The 23,800-nt window shown below is 39.1% G+C and overlaps 1 protein-coding gene across 1 annotated transcript in view; it reads right to left on the bottom strand.

Annotated features, from left to right (window-relative positions):
* The window catches only part of LOC145271045 (V-type proton ATPase subunit B), a 116,659-nt gene that overhangs the window by 48,513 nt on the left and 44,346 nt on the right, over window positions 1-23,800 (bottom strand). Inside the window, exons 2-3 of the mRNA XM_080126592.1 lie at window positions 19,336-19,391; window positions 5,924-6,022 (exon numbers count right to left, since the gene is read on the bottom strand). Of these exons, the coding sequence (XP_079982718.1) occupies window positions 5,924-6,022; window positions 19,336-19,391 (155 nt within the window). The remainder of the gene's footprint in view (window positions 1-5,923; window positions 6,023-19,335; window positions 19,392-23,800) is intronic.

Here is a 23,800-nt window from a genome sequence, read left to right as displayed (position 1 = left end):
TGGGAGATGTCCTTTTCTCTTCGCTGCAACCTCTATCTCACAGAAGGGATGTTGCAAGTTTGTCTCTGCTTTATCGTTATTTTCATGGAAAGTGTTCGACTGAGCTTCAATCTATGGTCCCCCCCCCTCGCCAAACTTTCACAAGAAACACTAGACTAGCTGAAAACATTATCAATAATTCCCCCCACTCTTTATCTGTGCCTAAACCTAAACATAGATTCCATGATCAAAGCTTCTTTCTTAGAACTGCACGCCTGTGGAATTGTCTTCCGTTTTCCTGCTTTCTGGCTGACTACAATATGGTTGTCTTCAAGTCTAACGTAAACAAGTTCTTGATGAGCCGTTCCACATAAGTTAACAAATTTACCGAATTTTCATTACTAATGATTACTATATTGTCCAATTTCTACTGTACACTCTTTAACCCTTATCCTTGAGTGGCCTCTTGGCCTTGATAATGTGGTGATGCCTGTGTAAAAAAAAAAAAAAAAAATTGTAATCCTTTTAGGTTTAGGCACAGATAAAAAGTGTGGGAAATTATTGATAGCGTTTTCAGCTAGACGAGTGTTTTTCGTGAAAGTTGGAGAACAAAAAAAAGATCCTCATAGATAAAGTTGAACATTAGTACTCCTGATGCACGCCACTTGAGCATTAGTACTCCTGATGCACGCCACTTGAACATTAGTACTCCTGATGCACGCCACTTGAACATTAGTACTCCTGATGCACGCCACTTGAACATTAGTACTCCTGATGCACGCCACTTGAACATTAGTACTCCTGATGCACGCCACTTGAACATTAGTACTCCTGATGCACGCCACTTGAACATTAGTACTCCTGATGCACGCCACTTGAACATTAGTACTCCTGATGCACGCCACTTGAACATTAGTACTCCTGATGCACGCCACTTGAACATTAGTACTCCTGATGCACGCCACTTGAACATTAGTACTCCTGATGCACGCCACTTGAACATTAGTACTCCTGATGCACGCCACTTGAACATTAGTACTCCTGATGCACGCCACTTGAACATTAGTACTCCTGATGCACGCCACTTGAACATTAGTACTCCTGATGCACGCCACTTGAACATTAGTACTCCTGATGCACGCCACTTGAACATTAGTACTCCTGATGCACGCCACTTGAACATTAGTACTCCTGATGCACGCCACTTGAACATTAGTACTCCTGATGCACGCCACTTGAACATTAGTACTCCTGATGCACGCCACTTGAACATTAGTACTCCTGATGCACGCCACTTGAACATTAGTACTCCTGATGCACGCCACTTGAACATTAGTACTCCTGATGCACGCCACTTGAACATTAGTACTCCTGATGCACGCCACTTGAACATTAGTACTCCTGATGCACGCCACTTGAACATTAGTACTCCTGATGCACGCCACTTGAACATTAGTACTCCTGATGCACGCCACTTGAACATTAGTACTCCTGATGCACGCCACTTGAACATTAGTACTCCTGATGCACGCCACTTGAACATTAGTACTCCTGATGCACGCCACTTGAACATTAGTACTCCTGATGCACGCCACTTGAACATTAGTACTCCTGATGCACGCCACTTGAACATTAGTACTCCTGATGCACGCCACTTGAACATTAGTACTCCTGATGCACGCCACTTGAACATTAGTACTCCTGATGCACGCCACTTGAACATTAGTACTCCTGATGCACGCCACTTGAACATTAGTACTCCTGATGCACGCCACTTGAACATTAGTACTCCTGATGCACGCCACTTGAACATTAGTACTCCTGATGCACGCCACTTGAACATTAGTACTCCTGATGCACGCCACTTGAACATTAGTACTCCTGATGCATGCCACTTGAACATTAGTACTCCTGATGCACGCCACTTGAACATTAGTACTCCTGATGCACGCCACTTGAACATTAGTACTCCTGATGCACGCCACTTGAACATTAGTACTCCTGATGCATGCCACTTGAACATTAGTACTCCTGATGCACGCCACTTGAACATTAGTACTCCTGATGCACGCCACTTGAACATTAGTACTCCTGATGCACGCCACTTGAACATTAGTACTCCTGATGCACGCCACTTGAACATTAGTACTCCTGATGCACGCCACTTGAACATTAGTACTCCTGATGCATGCCACTTGAACATTAGTACTCCTGATGCATGCCACTTGAACATTAGTACTCCTGATGCACGCCACTTGAACATTAGTACTCCTGATGCATGCCACTTGAGCATTAGTACTCCTGATGCACGCCACTTGAGCATTAGTACTCCTGATGCATGCCACTTGAGCATTAGTACTCCTGATGCACGCCACTTGAGCATTAGTACTCCTGATGCATGCCACTTGAGCATTAGTACTCCTGATGCACGCCACTTGAGCATTAGTACTCCTGATGCATGCCACTTGAACATTAGTACTCCTGATGCACGCCACTTGAGCATTAGTACTCCTGATGCACGCCACTTGAGCATTAGTACTCCTGATGCACGCCACTTGAGCATTAGTACTCCTGATGCATGCCACTTGAGCATTAGTACTCCTGATGCATGCCACTTGAGCATTAGTACTCCTGATGCACGCCACTTGAGCATTAGTACTCCTGATGCACGCCACTTGAGCATTAGTACTCCTGATATACGCCAGCTGAACATTAGTACTCCTGATATACGCCAGCTGAACATTAGTACTCCTGATACACGCCAGTTGAACATCAGTACTCCTGATATACGCCAGCATGTTGGAAATTGTGATTTTGCTAGTGGGTCAGTTAGTACAAAAAAAAGGTCCAAGGAGTTAAGGTTGACGTATGTCAAATGCTGTAGTTAGAGTCAGCGGTGACACCTGGGGTGTCATTCGGTTCGTGTGAAAGAATACGTGAAACGAAATATCTTTTTCATTCACATGCGAATTTTGGGCGAGACAGAAGTGCAGTTTACCTTCCAATTTTGGACGGGACAGACGTGTCGAGGGACGCAGAATGGGTCGAAGAAAAAAAAACATAAAAAGAAAGTTTGTAGTCACCAATGTGATGTCCCCCACCCCACCCATTCACTCACTTTGCTGGAAGGTCAGTTAGTACAAAAAAAAAAGGGTCCAAGGGATTATGGTTGACGTATGTCAAACGCTGTAGTTAGGGTCAGCGGTGACATCTAGGATGTCACTTGGTTAGAAAACGTGGAAGGAAAGACGGAAAGAAAGATCTTTTTCGTTCACATGCAAATACAGTTTACCATCCAATTTTGGACGAGACAGAGAGTAGAGGAATGCAGACTGGGTAAAAAAAAAAAAAAAAAGACGCAAAAAGAAAGCTTCAGTTGACAATGCGTTCCCCCCACCCAGTTCACTTATAGACGAATAAAGTAATTCATGCCAGAAAATCGAGGGTACGTTTTCATTAGTTGTTCCTTTCCAATATCGACCAGTGACGGGAAGAATCGCATCCCCAGAGAAGACCAAGATAGAAACAAACAAACAAAAAGGTATAGTAACTTTATCGCAATATATATATATATATGATGAAAATAAATATTCCGACAAAATAGAGAAATATTCTCACATTCATTGCAGCATAATCACACCTTTTCTTTAAACAAGCAAAAATAGTTAAATTTATTTCAAATAAACCACGCCGGAGACTTCTTGAATCTGCGCTTATCGCTAAGAATAAGCGAAGTAAAAAAAAAAACAGAAAAACGAACGTTAAAAACATGTAAAACTGACGCTATGTTATAGAAACCTGCACGTTGTTTAATTGTGCTTGAATTTGTGATAAGCGCAGATTCAAGAAGTCTCCGGCACGGTTTATTTTAACAAGCAAAAGTAGTTAAGTTTTTTCTCAAATAAACCGCGCCGGAGACTTCTTGAATCTGTGCTTATCGCAAACTCAAACACAATTAAACAACGTGCAGGTTTCTATAATGTAGCGCCATTAATAAGTAAACTTTTATGAAAAGAACATTATTTAACTGTAGATACCGGTTAACCTTCTCATACCATTCAAACACCACCTGTAATAATTAATACATATAATCTCAATCAATAAATTTAACTGTAGACACAGGTTAACCTTCTCACACCATTCAAACACCCTCTGTAATAATTAATACATATGATCTCAATAAATTATATAACAAAAGCACACTCATTTCATTTCTGTTACAAACCTATATTTTGAATTTTAACAGACATTTTTTACAGAAAGAATATAAACTGCGTTCATATCTTTTAAAAACATTAACGACTATATAACATTATTAAAAATCTCTTTAACAACGCAAGCCCCCTCCTTTTTTGAATTTCCAGTTAAACAACGTGCAGTTTTCTATAAAATAGTGCCATTAATAAGTAAACTTTTATTAAAAGAACATTATTTAACTGTAGACACAGGTTAACCTTCTCACACCATTCAAACACCCCCTGTAATAGTAATTGTCTGTATTGTAGGTACCCCCATAATAATAATAAAGGGTTGGGTTCGAGCCTCATAACAAACGGTTCCCCAGTTCGATACAAAACACCTGACGAAGGCCGGAGGGCAAAACGGCCGAAACGTTGTGACCATAACAACCAAGATGAGGAAGTCAGTCCGACAATCTCAATCAATGACCCCCTGTAATAATTAATACATATAATCTCAATCAATAAATTACATAAAAAACACTCATTTCATTTCTGTTACAAATTTATATTTGAATTTTAACAGATATATCTTGTTTCCAGTAAGAATATTAACTGCATTCATATTTTTTAAATTTACATTAACGACTATATGACGTCACTAAAATTTCCCTCTCTTTAACAGCCCCCCCCCCCACTTTTTGAATTTCCAACGTCTTTTTCCGTTTTTCTGAAATAGAACAGCATCACACTCTGCACGTGAAAAATTTTCAAATATTTGTACTGGTGTTTTTGTTTCTTAATCTCATTCATCCAGAGGAAGTCTCGAAATAAAGACGAAACGTTGAACACATAATTCGGTTCGTTCCTTTTTATTTATTTACTAGCAAAAGTACCAATCGTTAACTGGGTTCAAAAACAGTCTACAGAAAATGGACTCTGATTTATGAAACTATGATAGGTTATGAAAAGGAAGGGTTGTAAAGAGATAGCTTCGACTTTTGGGGTATCAAAACCAAAGCAAAATATGATGAAAGTAAAAATAAAATAGATAAACCCCATATTTTATGATACAAAACACTTATCACAATATTCTGTGGATCTATATCAAAAAACCTTGTTAAACTTTGTGACATATTTCCATTCTATGTAGATCAGGTGCGAACGAACACCCCATAATTTTATCATACCATATTTCTTCAAACTGAAACATAATTATCAAAGTATACTTACGCAGATAGATATGAAAAGTCTTTATTAAAGTTTATGCCTATTTCCATTCTATGGAGGCCAGGCGCGAACGCAGACCCCACAATTTTATTATACCATCCCTATTTAAGTTAAAACATACTTATCAAAGTATTATTATGTACATCTATATCAAAAACACTTGTAAATGTTTTTTTTTAATTTCAAAAATTTTTTATTTCCATACTTTGCGGACCAGGCACGAATGCAGACCCCACAATTTTAATGAACCACCGTTCTGCCAGATCAAACATACCCATTCCTGTGTCTTGATACATCTTCTGTCATTATATGTAATCAGTTTTTTAAAATAGTCAATCATATAGGAGCCTATTCGTGACCAGACACACACACAGACATTCAGCTTTATATTATAGATTATATATATATATATATATATATATATATATATATATATACACACACACACAGATATACATCCATAGACACCCAATAAGAGACACACGTTAATAATAAATAAGATATAACCCTCCTCTCCTCCAGAGAGTTACACTCACCTGTACGACAGCCTTGGAACCGCTGACTTCCAAAACTTGACCGCTCCTTTCGCTGCCATCAGCCAGGGTTAAACGGACAATTTCCGCAAATTTGGGAAACTGAAAAGAAAAGAAAAGAAAATAATCGGGTCAAAACATTTAGAAACCAAAACAAATATATTTGTATATCTAACCAGCTATTTTTTAGGGGTACTGTGTAGGGAGTTGGGCAGCAAGATGTTGGCTCACGTTGAACTTCTGCATGTCAGTACAGTTGGGGAAGCAGGGACCCGGCAGGGAATTCCAAAGTCTAGCTGTCCTAGGGAAGAAACTACTGGAGTAGAAGGCTCTCTTACATCTAGGGATCTCTATTGTGAAGGGGTGGGATTAAGCTACTTGTCGGGGGTATTTACGTCGAAGGGGCACAAGTGCTCAGCGTTGCCCGGTTATGCTTAAATACGATATTTTAGTTCATGTACATTGTGTATGTATCATTATAGAATCAAACTTTTATTGATTACTAGCAGAGGTACCTGGTGTTGCCCGGGTGTAAGAGTATTGATCAACGGAGCCCTAGAAAAAAAAAAAAAAATGACGAGTACCCGCTGCCAGGCTCGAACTTGTAACGGAAAAAAAAAACGTCAACCAGCTAGCCCATGCACCCACCGCGACTGTGACCTGACATGACACGGCCCCCGACAGATCGCCGACTCTGAACGTCGTGTATCGTGGATATTTTTTTGTCCTCTTATGGTCAGATCGTTATTTTCTTGAGTGTCAATAGTCATCAGATAAACGGGGTGAAAAAAAAATGAACGTTTCTGGCCTATTTTTCGAGCGAAGGATGGAGCTTCGATATGATACAGAGTTTGTGAATTTTCGTTGTGTCCGTCGAAAGTTTTTAGCAGACGCACAAACATACACACATACATACATTTTCGCTTTTATATATATAGACTAGCGAGGGGTACCTGGCATTGCCCGGGTGTTTAGAGGCGTGTGTGTGTGTGTGCTTGAGTGGGCAAGGGGGGGGGGGTTTAAATCCAAACAAAAGAACAAGCTAAGTAATCACTCTGTTTAAATATTATTATTAAGGCCAGAAGGTCACTTAAAAATAAAGGTTAATGAATAAAAGGAGGAAGTTGTGGGGTGTTTATTCCGAAAGCCCTTCTTAACATGGGGAGGTTGAGCTGTTTAAACTACGCTGGGCCGGGGCAGGTCGTAAAAAGCAATACCAACACAACTTTGCACACACACAAAAAAAAAAGAAAAAAATCACAAAATAGAAAAAAAAAACACAAAAAAATAAAAAACAAAAAATTACATTAAAATGACTGAAAATATTTTATTTATTATTTTAACTATTTTTCAACATAAAAATATCAGATACTGTATCTTTTTTTTTTTTGAGAGCGAGAACCATCACTTATCAAGGCCAGAAGGTCACTTAAAAATAAGGGTTAATGAATGTAAGTGGGTAGTGTAGTGTGACCAAAACGTGTGTGACCCCCGACAGATTGCCGACTCCCAACGTTGTATATCGTGAATTTTTTTTTGTTTGACTATTCCTCTTATGGCCGGATCGTCATTTTCTTACTGGTGACTGCCGAAAGTAGAAATATAATAAATCGTAGAACAAAGAAAGGAAAAACACAAACGCCAATGTTTAACATATAATTGACGATTGGACGTGTGTGTGTGTGTCTTCTCGCCGTTCTACCGATGTTACGTTCGTCTGTCAGTTGCAATTCGTCTATTTCTGATTCACAGTCAACTCTAAAATCTGTCCAACTCCCATCCGCCACAAAGGGCATCTAGTTGTCAACTGTCTCCTCTACGTTGGTATCTAAGCTTGCCCTTTCCCCACGCCACCCCAGCTACTGGAAGCTGCCCTTCCGTTTTATCTGTAGGTTTCCATTGTCATTGTCAAATCTAAAAAGCTCGATCTAAAAATACCTACAGATTCATTGTTTGTTACTTCCTATCTATTGTCTGTTGCCCCCCCCCCACCACTTAGTGACTCAAGTCCACCTCAGGTCCACTGTCCCATCGTCGAAACGTTGCATCCCTCTGCCTGTTCTACAAGTATTATAATGGTGAATGCTCTGAAGAACTGCAAGCACTTGTGCCCCCACGACGTGAACACCCTCGACAGATCCGACAGGCTGCAAAATCCCATCCCCACACAGTAGAGATCCCTAGATGTAAAAGATCTTTCTACTCCAGTAGTTTCTTCCCCAGAACTGCTAGACTTTGGAATTCCATTCCAGGTCACTGCTTCCCCAACTGTACTGACATGCATAAGTTCAAGTGCAACGTGAACCAACATCTCGCTGCCCTAATCCCTACATAGTACCCCAGTAGATGTTTCCCCTGATAGTAGCCCCCTACACCAAAGTGGCAATGTGCCTTGTTTGGGGTGAAAATGTAATAAATAAAAAAAAAAAAACAAACTTTATAGTATCATATGACAAATGATGGGTTTCGAAATATTTATTATTAAGTTATTGTAATGGAGCCCTAAAATAAAACAGCCTATTCTGCCTTGACAGAGTACAAAATAGACTTTGTGGCTTAGTGGGAGATGCCCTTTTCTCTACCCTGCAACCTCTCTCCCACAGAAGAGACGTTGCAAGCCTATCCTTGTTTTATCGTTATTTCCATGGCAGGTGCTCGTCTGAACTCCAATCTCTATTTCCATTGCACCCGTCTAGCTGAATCCACTGTCAAAAATTTCCCCCACTCTTTATCTGTGCCTAAATAAAAACGCGGATTCCATGAACAAAGCTTCTTTCTTAGAACTGCACGCCTGTGGTACTCTGTTCCGTCTGCAAGTCCAACGTTAACAAATTTCTAATGAACCGCCCCCTTAAGTAAATACTTCATCAAATCTCCACACAAACGTAATGTACTTGCAATAACCCTTATCCATGAGTGGTTTCCGGGCCTTCATAAGTGGTGACCACTGTGTAAAAAAAAAAAAGATTGAAAAATTGAAAAAATAAAATTAAAAAATTTTTTTTTGAATTTTATTTTATTTTAAAAATTAAAAAAATTAAAATTTTTTAATTAAAAAAAAAAAAAATTTTTTTTAAATTCTTAAACCCTACAAGCAGCAAAATCCCACCCCTACACAGTAGAGATGCAAGAAAACCAATAGTTTCTTCCCCAAGTTTCCAGGTTTCTGCTTCCCCAACTGTACTGACATGCAGAAGTTCAAGTGTAATGTGAACAGACATCTTGCTGCTCAACTCCCTACATAGTAATACTATGTAGGGAGTTTAGTTAGTATCCCTTGTTTTATCTTTATTTCCGTGGCAGGTGCTCGTCTGAACACCAATCTCTGGTCCCCCCCCCCTCGCCAATCTTTCACGAAAAACACCCGTCTAGTTGAATCCACTGTGAAAAATTTCCCCCACTCTTTATCTGTGCCTAAATCAAAACGCGGATTCCATGAACAATGCTTCTTTCTTAGAACTGCACGCCTGTGGAACTCTGTTCCGTCTGCCTGCTTCCCACCGGACTACAACTTGGATGTGTTCAAGTCCAATGTTAACAAATTCCTAATGAACCGCCCCCCTTAAGTAAACATTTCATCAAATCTCCACACTAACGTAATGTACTTGCAATAACCCTTATCCCTGAGTGGCTTCCGGGCCTTGATAAGTGGTGATCACTGTGTAAAAAAAAAAAATAAATAAATAAAAAAAATTATGTCCCTGATATTAACCCCCCTACATCAAAGTGGCATGGTACGTTGTTTGGGGTGAAAATGCAATAAAAAAATAAAAATTTACACACCTTCAAACCCGCTAGTCTGAATTTAAAACTTGATTGCCAACCTGATAGCACAAAAGCCAAACTCGTTTCCTTTTTATGGAGTCATTTTTTGCCTCAAGACTTTTTTTTTTACATGGAGGTCACCACTTATCAAGGCCCGGAAGCCACTCGGGGATAAGGGTTTTTTAAAAAACAATTTTTTTTTAATTGCATTTTCACCCCAAACAAGGAAAATTGCCACTTTGGTGTAGGGGGCTACTATCAGGGGCAACAACTACTGGGGTACTATGTAGGGATTAGGGCAGCAAGATGTCGGTTCACGTTACACTTGAACTTCTGCACGTCAGTACTGTTGGGGAAGTAGGGACCTGGAATGGAATTCCAAAGTCTAGCGGATCTGGGGAAGAAACTATCGGAGTAAAAAGATCTTTTACATCTAGGGATCTCTACAGTGTGGGGGTGGGATTTAGCAGCCTGTCGGGTTTGTCGAGGGTGTTTACATCGTGGGGGCACAAGTGATTGCAGTTCATCAGAGCATTCACTACTAAAATACTTGTAGAACAGGCAGAGGGATGCCACATTTCGTCGATGGGACAGAGGCTGAAGCTTAGATGCCAGTTCAGGGCCTATCAGGTTTGCGACTCTCTTTTGAACCTTGTCTAGGAGCGAGAGACTAGTAGCAGATGCACCAGCCCAAATGTGACAGCAATACTCCATACATGGGCGAATGGTGGCCTTATAGAGGTGCAGAATACTTTCAGGTGTCAGTAATTTTCTAGCACGGTAGAGAGAACCTACCTTTTTTACATGGGGGTCAGCACTTATCAAGGCCCAAAGGCCACTCAGGGATAAGGGTTATTGGGTGTACAGTAATCAATGGGACAATATCGTAGTAATCGTTAGTATTGGAGATTTGATAAAGTGTCTTACTTAAGGAGGGGTTCATCAGGAATTTGTTTATATTGGACTTGAAGACACCCAAGTTGTTGTCAGGTGGGAAACAGGCAAACGGAAGGCGTGCATTTCTAAGAAAGAAGCTTTGCTCATGGAATCTGCATATTCATTTAGTGGGGAAAATTACTGACAGTAGTTTCAGCCAGACGGGTGTTTTTTGTGAAAGATTGGCAAACGGGAGGCAGCATGCATACCGCAGATTTAACCGACATAAGTCCAGTTCAAACAAACAGAAGCATATAGAAGCTAGAAGTAACGTTAAAAAATAAATAGCGACAGCTAAGAGAGAATTTACTAAAAAACGCATCGAAGCACAGAAATTAGGAACTGATATTATTCCTTTTTATGGAGTAATTTTTTGCCTCAAGATTTTTTTTTTTTTTATTAAAATTACTTATTTACATGAACGCTGATAAGAATGAAATTTTTATGAATGCATATCAGTAGCTAAGAGGGGGTAGGGGTGTAATCCCTGTGATATTTGCATGCGTAAGCATGCATTTTACGCTGTCCGTGTTAATAATGATTTTAATGCGTAATTACATAACAGAAAGCTTGTCCTATTAAGATAATAGCAATACGCCATCTATTTTGTACTCTGTCAAGGCAGGATAGGCTGTTTTTAGCAGCTCCTGCCCAGATGTGGCAGCAGTATTCCATCCTTGGACGTACTTGGCTTTTATACAGATAGAGAATTGCATCAGCAGGTAGATATCTTCTGGAGCGGTAGATCAGGTGTAAAGGTCAAACCCAGAAGCTTGTCAAAACATGGAGCCTTTTTTTTTTTTATATACGGTGGTCACCACTTATCAAGGGCCGGAAACCACTCAGGGATAAGGGTTATTGCAAGTACATTACGTTAGTGTGGAGATTTAATGAAGTGTTTACTTGGGGGGGGGCGGTTCATTAGGAATTTTAACGTTGGACTTGAAGACATCCAGGTTGTAGTCAGGTGGGAAGCAGGCAGACGGAACAGAGTTCCACAGGCGTGCAGTTTTAAAAAAGAAGCTTTATTCATGGAATCTACATTTTGATTTAGGCACAGATAAAGAGTGGGAAAAATTTTACGGGTGTTTTTCGTGAAAGATTGGTGGGGGGGCAGAGATTGGAGTTCAGACGAGCATCTGCCATGGAAATAACGATAAAACAAGGATAGGCTTGCAACGTCTCTTCTGTGGGAGAGAGGTTGCAGGGTAGAGAAAAGGGCATCCCCCACTAAGCCACGAAGTTTATTTTGTACTCTGTCAAGGCAGGATAGGCTGTTTTTAGCAGCTCCTGCCCAGATATGGCAGCAGTATTCCATCCTTGGACGTACTTGGCTTTTATATAGATAGAGAATTGCATCAGTAGTGAGATATCTTCTGGAGTGGTAGAAGGATCCCACCATCTTTCCCAGCGACCTTGGCAACAGATTTGATGTACGTATTCCATTTCAGCTCAGGTTTAAAGGTCAAACCCAGAAGCTTGTCAAAACATGGAGCCTCGCCAAGACGAGAGCCATCCATCACAATTGATGCCAGATGGGGATCAGAGCGTTGATGATGTAAAGATAGAAGCTTGGTTTTGGATGCATTAAAAGTAACCAGCCACCTTTCCCCCCACTGTACTTCACGCCCAAGAATCAGAGAGATTAAATTTGATTTAATTAGACTGTTATTTACATGAGCGTTGATAGGAATTAATTTTTTATGAATAAATGCATATCAGTAGCTAAGAGGGGGTAGGGGTGTAATCCCTGTGATATTTGCATGCGTAAGCAGGAGTTTTATGCTGTCCGTGTTAATAATTAATGATTTCAACGCGTAATTACATAACAGAAAGCTCGTCCTATTAAGATAATAGCGATAAGCAATCTAATGCAAATATACGGAGATATGTTGGTATCTAAAATTTGAAAGATACATTTTTTTTTTCTTTCATTTTTTTCTTCCTTTCTTCTTCCTCCCTTTCGTTCTCTTCCTTTTTCCTCCTTTTCTTCCCCCTATCTTTTTTTCCCTCTTTTTTCAGCAAAAATTTGAGATATTTTTTTTATTTTCTTTCTTTTATTTTCTTTCATTTATTTTCTTTCTTCCTTTCTTCTTCCTCCTTTTCATTCTTTTTCTTTTCTTTTTCCTTTTCCCTTTTTCTTACTCCTTTTTCTCCCTCCCTTTTTTTCCTCTCCTTTCTTTTTCTCCCTCTTTTTTTAGCTACAATTTGAAAGATATTCTTTTTTTATTTTCTTCTTTTATTTTCTTTCTTCCTTTCTTCTTTCTCCCTTCTTTCATTCTTTTTCTTTTTCCTTTTTCTTTTTTCCTTTTCTTTTTTCATACTCCCTTTTCTCCTCCTTCCTTTCATCCCTTCCTTTTCTTCCTCTCTCTTTCTTCCTTTTCCTTCCTCCTCCTTCCTTTTTCTTCTTTTTCTTGATGCTTATGCCCTTATTGAACCCACACTATTTTTTTTCCTTTTCCTCTTCCTTTCTTTTCCCTTCTTTTTCTTCCTTTTTTTCTTTCCTTTTTCATACAATAATTCCCCCCACTCTTTATCTGTGCCTAAACCTAAACGTAGATTCCATGAACAAAGCTTTCTTAGAACTGCACGCCTGTGGAATTGTCTTCCATTTTCCTGCTTTCCGGCTGACTACAATATGGTTGTGTTCAAGTCTAACGTAAACAAGTTCTTAATGAGCCGTTACATATAAGTTATCAAATTTAACAAATTTTCATTACTAATGATTACTATATTTTCCAATTTCTACTGTACACTCTTTAACCCTTATCCTTGAGTGGCCTCTTGGCCTTGATAATGTGGTGATGCCTATGTAAAAAAAAAAAAAAAAAATACTCCTTTTTCTTCCTCTTTTCCTCTTCCTTTCTTTTCCCTTCTTTTTCTTTCCTTTTTCTTCCTCTTTTCCTCTTCCTTTCTTTTCCCTTATCCCTTCTTTTTCTTCCTCTCTTTTCCTCTTCCTTTCTTTTTCCTTTTTCTTTCTCTCTTCTTTTCCCTTATCCCTTTTTCTTCTTTCCTTTTTCATACTCCTTTTTCTTCCTCTCTTTTCCTCTTCCTTTCTTTCATCCCTTCCTTTTTTTCTTTCCTCTCTTTCTTCCTTTTTCTTCCTTATTGAACCCACAGTATTTAAGTTAAATTAAAGCTTTATGATATCTTTTTTTTTTTAATTGTTAGGTGAAAGTACAGAATAGTAACAAAACACCTTCTCTCTATGTTAAGAACGGCTTTCTAAATAACGTTATTTCAATAAGTGCATGAGTACCTATTTCCCCCTTTTTGTATGGTTCAATAAGTATCAGTACCTTGTTTTTCTTATTTCCTTCTTTTTTTAATATGAGCATCAATAGACAAAAAAAACATGTTAAGAATGGCTTTCTAAATAACGTTATTTCAGTATGGCATAAGTGTATGAGTACCGTTCTTTTTCTTTCTTTTTTTTTAATATATCAATAGACAAAAAAAAAACCCATGTTAAGAATGGCTTGTGGTCCTGTTTAGGGGGACACAATATTAAAGTGAAAGAGTCCTGATGTTCACTGCGAACGGTTAAACATCATATATAAATCTGCAAGAATTAAAATATCATATTTAAGCGTACTTTATGACCGGCCTTTGCCAGGCGTTCATGCTAGCTTTAGACAAGCCCATTCCACAGCAGACATCCTAACTGTGATCTCTGAACGTACATTCGCTCAGCAACTGAGAAGGCTAACATGCTTGCCAGTCGGTTTGCCTCAAACTCCACACTGGACCCTCTAAACCACCCCCTACCTCAATTTCCTATGCAGACAGACGCCACGCTAGACGATCTAATAATCACCCCTGCTCAGGTGCATGCTATCATAAAAAACCTTGACACTTCAAAAGCATGTGGACCCGACCTCATCCCAGCTGTGCTATTGAAAAAGTGCTCAGCCGAAGTAGCTCCAGTTCTCTCCAAACTCTACAACAAATGCCTTAATGAATCTTGCTTTCCGGGCTGTTGGAAACCTCCTTCTGTATTCAAGAATTCTGGCGAAAGAACTGACCCATCAAATTATCGCCCTATTAGGCTCCTCCCACTTTTTGCCAAAATATTTGAGACCTTAATTAACCATGCTCTAGTCCAGCACCTTACAAATGCTAAACTTCTGACCGACCAACAATATGGATTTTGACAAGCCCGTTCCACGGCAGACATCCTCACTGTAATCTCTGAACGCATATACCATTCACTGGACAAAGCGGGAGAGGGCAGAGCGGTAGCTCTAGATATATCTAAGGCTTCTGACAGGGTATGGCATGAAGGTCTCCTCAGGAAGATTAGATCATACGGTATCACTGATAGAATACTTAACATAATTAAATCCTTCTTATATAAGAGAAAAATCCAGGTTGTCCTCGACGGTCGTACATCTAAACATGATATAAATGCGGGAGTGCCCCAGATCCTTGGACCTCTGCTGTTCCTGATATTCATAAATGACCTCCCCGACAAAATTGCCTCTGAGATGGGTATATATGCTGATGACACCACACTCTATAGCAGGCATGACAGGAAAACAAATGAACATATATCTAAAGTAATGGCAGAAACACTAGAGGATGACCTCCAATCAGTAGTGGAATGGGGACAAAAATGGATGGTCACGTTCAATTGTTAACGAGCATCTCTCCCCCCCCTCTCTGGCTTTCTTACTCTTTCTGTTTTTCTCTCTCTGTGTCTCTATAATAGAATAGAGAAGGAGAGAGGGAGAGGTAGAGAGGGAGAGAGAGAGAGAGAGAGGTGAGTAAACGTGGAGGTAGACACGTTTACCAGAACCAAAGGTCAGCTGACCAAATTACGTATGTGTGACGTGGTTGGCTAGATCTGTGAGATTTGATTTGAGCTTTGAAGAAGACGGACGTTTTCCGTGGTCTCCCCCGTCTTAACTGGGGAGGGGGGAGACGAACGCTGACGTGTGTGAAGAAGAACCACACAAGCAGATTTCACTTTACACCTGCTGCAGGACCTCTGGGGAAAGTGAAATAAAAACTATAAAACCATTTCATCGTCTTGGAGTGATAAATCTTCGTCAAACAGGTATCAAGTCTCCCTCCAGGATGAGAAATTGCCAGATGGTTCAACAGCGAGAAACAGAGGTAGGTTCAGAAATTACATGTCACACACACGATTCCCTTTATGATAATCAAACACACAACCATTTATATTAGAGACAATCACACGGAATCTTTCTTATGTTATATAGAAAACGTAAAATGTGCCCCTAAATGAAGAACTCTATATAACATATTCAAATGTAACGAAAGCTCAATTTGGTACCTCAAGGATAATTTCGATGATTGAATATATAACACAATGCCGCCAAGACAAAACTGGTTTCCTTCAATAATTACAAGAAACCTTCTCTACCACCTATAGCAATGGCCAACGACTCTTTATCTGAGAGTACGTCTCTCAAGCTCCTTGGCCTAACGTTCACAGGAAACATGAGCTGGAACAATTACATCGAGAGCATTGCCAGGGCCGCTGCGAGGAAGGTGGGCTCTCTCTACCGTGCTAGAAAACTTCTAACACCCGAAAGTATCCTATACCTCTATAAGGCCACCATTCGCCCATGTATGGAGTATTACTGTCATATTTGGGCTGGTGCATCGGTTACTAGTCTCTCGCTCCTTGACAGGGTTCAAAAGAGAGTTGCAAATCTGATAGGCCCTAAACTGGCATCTAAGCTTCAGCCTCTGTCCCATCGTCGAAACGTTGCATCCCTCTGCCTGTTCTACAAGTATTATAATGGTGAATGCTCTGATGAACTGCAAGCACTTGTGCCCCCACGACATAAACACCCTCGACAGACCCGACAAGCTGCAAAATCCCACCCCCACACTGTAGAGATCCCTAGATGTAAAAGATCTTTCTACTCTGGTAGTTTCTTCCCCAGAACTGCAAGACTTTGGAATTCCATTCAAGGTCACTGCTTCCCCAACTGTACTGACATGCATAAGTTCAAGTGCAACGTGAACCAACATCTCGCTGCCCTAGTCCCTACATAGTACCCCAGTAGATGTTTCCCCTAATAGTAGCCCCCTACACCAAAGTGGCAATGTGCCTTGTTTGGGGTGAAAATGTAATAAAAAAATAAATAAATAAATAAATATACCATGCACTGGACAAAGCGGGGGAGGGCAGAGCAGTAGCTCTAGATATATCTAAGGCTTTTGACAGGGTATGGCATGAGGGTCTCCTCAGGAAAATCAGATCATACGGTATCACTGATAGAATACTTAACATAATTAAATCCTTCTTATATAAGAGAAAAATCCAGGTTGTCCTCGACGGTCGTACATCTAAACAATATGATATAAATGCGGGAGTGCCCCAGGGATCTATCCTTGGACCTCTATTGTTCCTAATATTCATAAATGACCTCCCCGACAAAATTGCCACTGAGATGGGTATATATGCTGATGACACTAAACTCTATAGCAGGTATGACAGGAAGACGAATGAACACATTTCTAAAGAAATGGCAGAAACACTAGAGGAAGACCTCCAATCTATGGTGGAATGGGGACAAAAGTGGTTGGTCGCGTTCAATGCTGCCAAGACTAAACTAGTTTCATTCAATAATTACATGAAACCCTCTCTACCACCTATAGCAATGGCCAACGACTCTTTATCTGAGAGTACATCTTTCAAACTCCTTGGCCTAACGTTCACAGGAAACAAGAGTTGGAACAATTACATTGAAAACATTGCCAGGGCCGCTGCAAGAAAGGTGGGCTCTCTCTACCATACTAGACAACTACTAACACCCGAAAGTATCCTGTACCTCTATAAGGCCACCATTCGCCCATGTATGGAGTATTGCTGTCACATCTGGGCTGGTGCATCTGCTACTAGTCTCTCGCTCCTTGACAAGGTTCAAAAGAGAGTCGCAAACCTGATGGGCCCTGAACTGGCATCTAAGCTTCAGCCTCTGTCCCATGGACGAAACGTTGCATCCCTCTGCCTTTTCTACAAGTATTTTAGTGGTGAATGCTCTGACGAACTGCAGACACTTGTGCCCCCACGATGTGAGCACCCTCGACAAACCCGACAGGCTGCTAAATCCCACCCCCACACAGTAGAGATCCCTAGATGCAAAAGATCTTTCTACTCCAATAGTTTCTTCCCCAGAACCGCTAGACTCTGGAATTCCATTCCAGGTCCCTGCTTCCCCAACAGTACTGACGTGCAGAAGTTCAAATGTAACGTGAACCGACATCTTGCTGCCCAAATCCCTACATTGTACCCCAGTAGTTGTTGCCCCTGATAGTAGCCCCCTACACCAAAGTGGCAATTTGCCTTGTTTGGGGTAAAAAAAAAAAAAAAAAAAAAGAAAAAAAATACTTTTGCAATAATATCAGAACTTGGCCTTCGGGACAAGATCAAAGTGTAGTATCTGTTCCGGCAGATACTGCAAGCTATGACTAGCTATGACTAGCTATGACTAGCAAAGACCAGATGTGGGGGCAAACCCACATGCCTGACCTTTAACCAGCTCCCATTTCCCACCTCTCGGGAGCTGGTCCCCTTTTTCCCTTCCCCCTCCCTTCACCCCTCACATTAAAAATTGGCCTTGTGCCTAATTTGCTCGGTGGGGGAGCAAATAAATACCATCTGTTCTTCAGATGCTGCACTTCTATTTCTTGTTCTCTTTCGCTGGAGGAGAAATCCTTCACGACTGCGACAATTTTTATTTTTGTACGTTTTCTCCACGTTAAAAAATGACCTTGGTGTCTAACTGTCCCGTGGGGAGGCATAGTAAATAGGTACAATAATATCAGAGCGTCTCCATTTACATTTGAACATCTACAGAATGTCAACATCAATGTATTACATACTAGCAGGGGTACCCAGCGTTGCCCGAGTGTTTGTTTCCGGGACGGGGGGGGGGAGTTTTAAAAAATGTTATGGTAGGTAAGTAGGAAGGATCAAACCCGGAGTCATGAGTAAAAGTAGGAAAATAAAGTGTGAAAAAAAAAAAAAACATCTGCAACGTTAACAGTTCGGCCACCAAGAAAAGTCCATTCCAGTTGTTTAGGAAAAAAAAAAAAAAAAAAAAAAAAAAAACGACTACGGCAGGTCGGCGCGAACGTGAAAATATAATGTGAATTGTCCAGCACGCTAACCACTACGCCACAGAGCACTGCAGCTTAGTTTAGTGATTTTAAATAACTTCACATGAAAGAACTACGAAGCCAAACCGGTGTTCTCTTCTCAACTGTTCCTTGTGAACGATCCCCAAACGGTGTTACGTGGTGGCAGGGGGAGGAGGAATTTATTAATATTTTACCACTTCCATTGATCTTAACTGATTTTGGCCGTGACTTCTCAGCAGAAAAAGTATAGAAATCTAAGATTATCGAGGAATTTGAGAAATAATAAGCCTATAACACACCTCAGATATTGTTCTGCCGTTTGTGCATATTATATTTGCATGAAATATCTTGATTTTTAATCCTATTAAGGTCAAAATCAGACGGGAAAAAATGAGTTCATTTTATTTATATAGAGATGAATGAGTGCTCTGTGGAACTTCCACAGGTCTTGCTAGTTTATTATTATGATATTCAAAAACAAGGGAGAACAATCTCAATCTTGTCCGAAAATGACCTTTTTAAAAGATTTTATAAAATATGGATTCACTAAGGAATCGCCAAGAATATAATATTAATATCCGAAAACAACCTACCTTGACATCATCCAAGATTACCAAGGGTCCGTTGACACCAGTCACAGTTTTATAAACTGAAAATAAAAAAAAAAATACACATTGAATATCAAATATATATATATATTTTTTTTTTTTTTTTTTTACATAGGCATCACCACATTATCAAGGCCAAGAGGCCACTCCAGGATAAGGGTTAAAGAGTGTACAGTAGAAATTGGAAAATATAGTAATCATTAGTAATGAAAATTTGGTAAATTTGATAACTTATATGGAACGGTTCATCAAGAACTTATTTACGTTAGACTTGAAGACATTTATAATTATTATTTATATATGATTATATACAAGATATTTATAATATAAGTCTCACCTGTCTGTTTGTATGTATGTATGTAGGCATGTTTGTAGGTCATGTCATATGCTACTCCCTCAGGCATTTGTCTATTAAAATGATCTTGTGGCGATGGAAGTCATTTTTGGGCTCATGGTCTGAGGGAGTGGCACTCGTCTGACAAGACGCTGCAATCATCATGTATGTATGCATGTGAGTATTTATGTATGTATGTATGTTGTGTCAGGTCATGTCATATGCTACTGGTACCATGTAACCAAGTACTACCTGCCTCATGGTCGGGTCACCTGCGACTAAACTAGTTCCCCCACCAGACTTGTTTGGTAAGGAGGGTGGCTAGTCTCCCTGAAGGATTAAAAACAAGACCTTCCAAAGGGCGAATGAACCCTTTTTCGGGGTCAACGGCCAACTAGCACCGTGTGTGTGTGTGTGCTGGGGTGGAGACGGCTCCCGTAAGCCGTGGTGAAGGCAACCTTTCTAGGAGAAGCAAATCTCTGATTTAAAAAAAAAAGCGGGAGACCAGTACCCGCATTTAGCTGGTCTGCAGTTTAACTTGTTGCTGGCTATCTTGCTCTTGCTTGTTGCTGGATCTCAACATTTTGAACAGAGAGAGAGACTCAGCTGTCGTACAAAGCTAAGACTCTGTAATATCATCTTTGTATAGATACTCCCTGTGGCGATTGAAGTCATTTTTTGGGCTCATGGACTTTAAGTGTCTGAGGGAGTTGCACTCGTCTGACAAGACGTTGCAATCATATATATGTATGTTTGTAAGTCTGCCTAAAACTTAATTGAATATTCATCGACTTTGTCTAGCTAGATGCGTCCAGTCCACGTATCTCTGTAAAGACAGTTGGGGACTTTGCATAAATCCCCTGAAACAAATATATAAAAAACAAATCTGTTGCCAAGGCCGCTGGAAAAATGGTGGGATCTTTCTATCGATCCGGTAAATATCTCACTGCTGATGCTGTTCTTTATCTATAGAAGAGCCAGGTACGTCCAAGGATGGAATACTGTTGCCACATCTGGGCAGGAGCTGCTAGAAAGGACTTGTCCTGCCTTGATAGAGTTCAAAATAGACATCGTAACCTCGTAGGAGATGTCCTTTTCTCTTCCTTGCAACCTCTATCTCACAGAAGAGATGTTGCGAGTTTGTCTCTGATGTATCGTTATTTTCATGAAAAGTGTTCGACTGAGCTTCAATCTATGGTCCCCCCTCGCCAAACTTTCACAAGAAACACTAGACTAGCTGTAAACACTATCAATAATTCCCCCCACTCTTTATCTGTGCCTAAACCTAAACGTAGATTCCATGAACAAAGCTTCTTTCTTAGAACTGCACGCCTGTGGAATTGTCTTCCGTTTTCCTGCTGACTACAATATGGTTGTGTTCAAGTCTAACGTAAATAAGTTCTTGATGAGCCGTTCCATATAAGTTATCAAATTTACCAAATTTTCATTACTAATGATTACTATATTGTCCAATTTCTACTGTACACTCTTTAACCCTTTATCCTTGAGTGGCCTCTGGGCCTTGATAAGTGGTGATGCCTATGTAAAAAAAAAAAGCAATACACTACCAAATAACGTAAAATAAACTTTTGTTTAATTTAACCGACATATCTAATTTATTTAACCCATATTTTATTATCCACATTCTTTTAACAATTGAATAGTTTATTTATTATTTATTTCATCCGAATTAACAATTTACTGGACATTCCATTTAAACCTATTGTTCTTTAAAACTTATGTCCAGGGTTCGATTTCTGCTTTCTCTCATTTTATTTTCATTTTAAGTAATCTCTCTATTTTTATACTTACATGAAAAGGGGACATCCCTTATCATGTAACACTTGTCTAAATGAGAAGATGCTGCCTAAATATAGACAAATATACTGATTACATATATGATAGAAGATGTATGAATGGGTATGTTTGATCTGGCAGAATGGTGGTTCATTAAAATTGTGGGGTTTGCGTTCACGCCTGGTCCACAAAGTATGGAAATAAAAAATTAAAAAAAAAAAAAAACGTTTATAAGTGTTTTTGATATAGATGTACATAAGAATACTTTGATAAGGTCCACATCTATAATATAAATCTCACCTGTATGTTTGTATGTATGTATGTTTGTATGTCTGCCTAAAACTTAATTGAATATTGGTTGACTTCGTCTAGTTTAGTCCACGTATCTCTATAAAGACTGTTGGGGACTTTGCATAAATCCCCGGAAACAAATAAAAAAAAAAGCAATACACTACCAAATAACGTAAAATAAACTTTTGTTTAATTTATTTATTGCGGACTATTATTCTCATCTTTATTAGATGTTTCACGACGTTTCGGCCAACTATTCCTCTGGCCTTCGTCAGGTGGATAGGAACCCGAATCTTGACGCAGAGGTGGAAACCAATGCCAACTACTTAACGGTCTTATAAAGCTAGTAAAAGAGCTTTGATTGACAGGAAGACGCTAATTGAGGTTGTCGCGGGATCGTTATTTTTAGTTTTCACTTCCCCCCAGATGATGGTGGGAAGGGGGGGAAAGCAGTGTGAAAGCCGAGAACAGGTTTTAATTTAATTTCACTGTATTTATACTAAAATGCAGGACAAACAGGGGACAGAGTGAAATAGTGCGAATCTCATAAAAGTCGACATAAATAAATCTAGAGACGACCCGCGTTCCCAAATCTTACATATTATAATATAGGACCCATATAAACAGTTTATTATTTTTAGTTTTCACTTCCCCCCAGATGATGGTGGGAAGGGGGAAAGCAGAAAAGCTGAGAACACGTTTTAATTGAATTTCACTGTATCTATCTATATATATATATATATATATATAAAAGGTAAAATAAACTTTTGTTTAATTTATTTATTGCGGACTATTATTCCCATCTTTATTAGATGTTTCATGACGTTTCGGCCAACTATTCCTCTGGCCTTCGTCAGGTGGTAACCGCGACGGGATAGGAACTCCAAATCTCCTGACTGCATTCACTGCAATTACTGCCTTCCACAGTTGTCGTCTTACCACTTCCAGGATTCTGCTTCCCAAACTGTACTGACATGCAGAAGCTCAAGTGTAACGTAATGTTGGTTGGTTGTCTTTTTTTTTTTTTTACGGCATATCAACCCTTTTCAAATTTATATTCTTATTGGGAAAATTGTTGAAATTCAAATATAAGTTATTTAATTCAAATATAATTATTATTTAACTGTGGACAGAGGTTAACTTTCTCACACCATTCAACACCCACTGTAATAATTAACACACAATCTCAATCAATAAATTACATAAAAAACACCTATTTCATTTCTGTTACAAACTTATATTTGAATTTCAACAGATATATCTTTTTCCCAATAAGAATATAAACTTGCGTTCATAGTTTTAAAATTACATTAACGACTATATGACGTCACTAAAATTTCCTTCTCTTAAACAGCGCCAGCCCTCCCCTTTTTTGAATTTCCAACATCATTTTTCCGTTTCTCTGAAATAGAACTGCGTCACACTGTGCACGTGAAACATTTTCAAATATTTTGTTCTGGTATATATTTTTGGTTTCTTAATCTCATTCATCCAGAGGAAGTCTCAAAATAAAGACGAAACGTTGATGAACACATAATACGGTTTGTTCCTTTTTATTTTATATATATATATATATATATATATATATATATATATGAGCAAATAGTTATTAAAAAAAATGAAAAAGAGTTAAAAACATTTAATTTGAAAAGGAAACATGTTTTATTAACTGTTTGCTCTTATTATAAGCTCTATCTCCTATTTGGTTTTATCGAGCTTTTACATCTGGTTGAGATAATTTTATAAATATTAATTCTTTAATATTTATAATTTACTTTAATTTTACCATCTTGGATCATTTTGGTAAATTTAATTGTAATTTTATATATATATATATATATATATATAAGGGATGTATTTTACTTGTGCGAATGGAAATTTAATTAACTTTCTTGGATTAATATTTTTGAATTTTACCATCATTGGATACTTTACCTTTCATCAGACTATCCATTCACGTGAAATCACCTTTTTCTTCACCATATTCCCTCTGCTTCACTTTTTTGTTTTCAAGTAAGATCTTTGACT

The sequence above is a fragment of the Euprymna scolopes genome, chromosome 46 (genome assembly GCF_053919585.1).
Source record: "Euprymna scolopes isolate OS-2025 chromosome 46, ASM5391958v1, whole genome shotgun sequence".
Classification (NCBI taxonomy): Eukaryota; Metazoa; Mollusca; class Cephalopoda; order Sepiida; family Sepiolidae; genus Euprymna; species Euprymna scolopes.
This window is presented reverse-complemented; position numbering and strand designations above follow the sequence as displayed.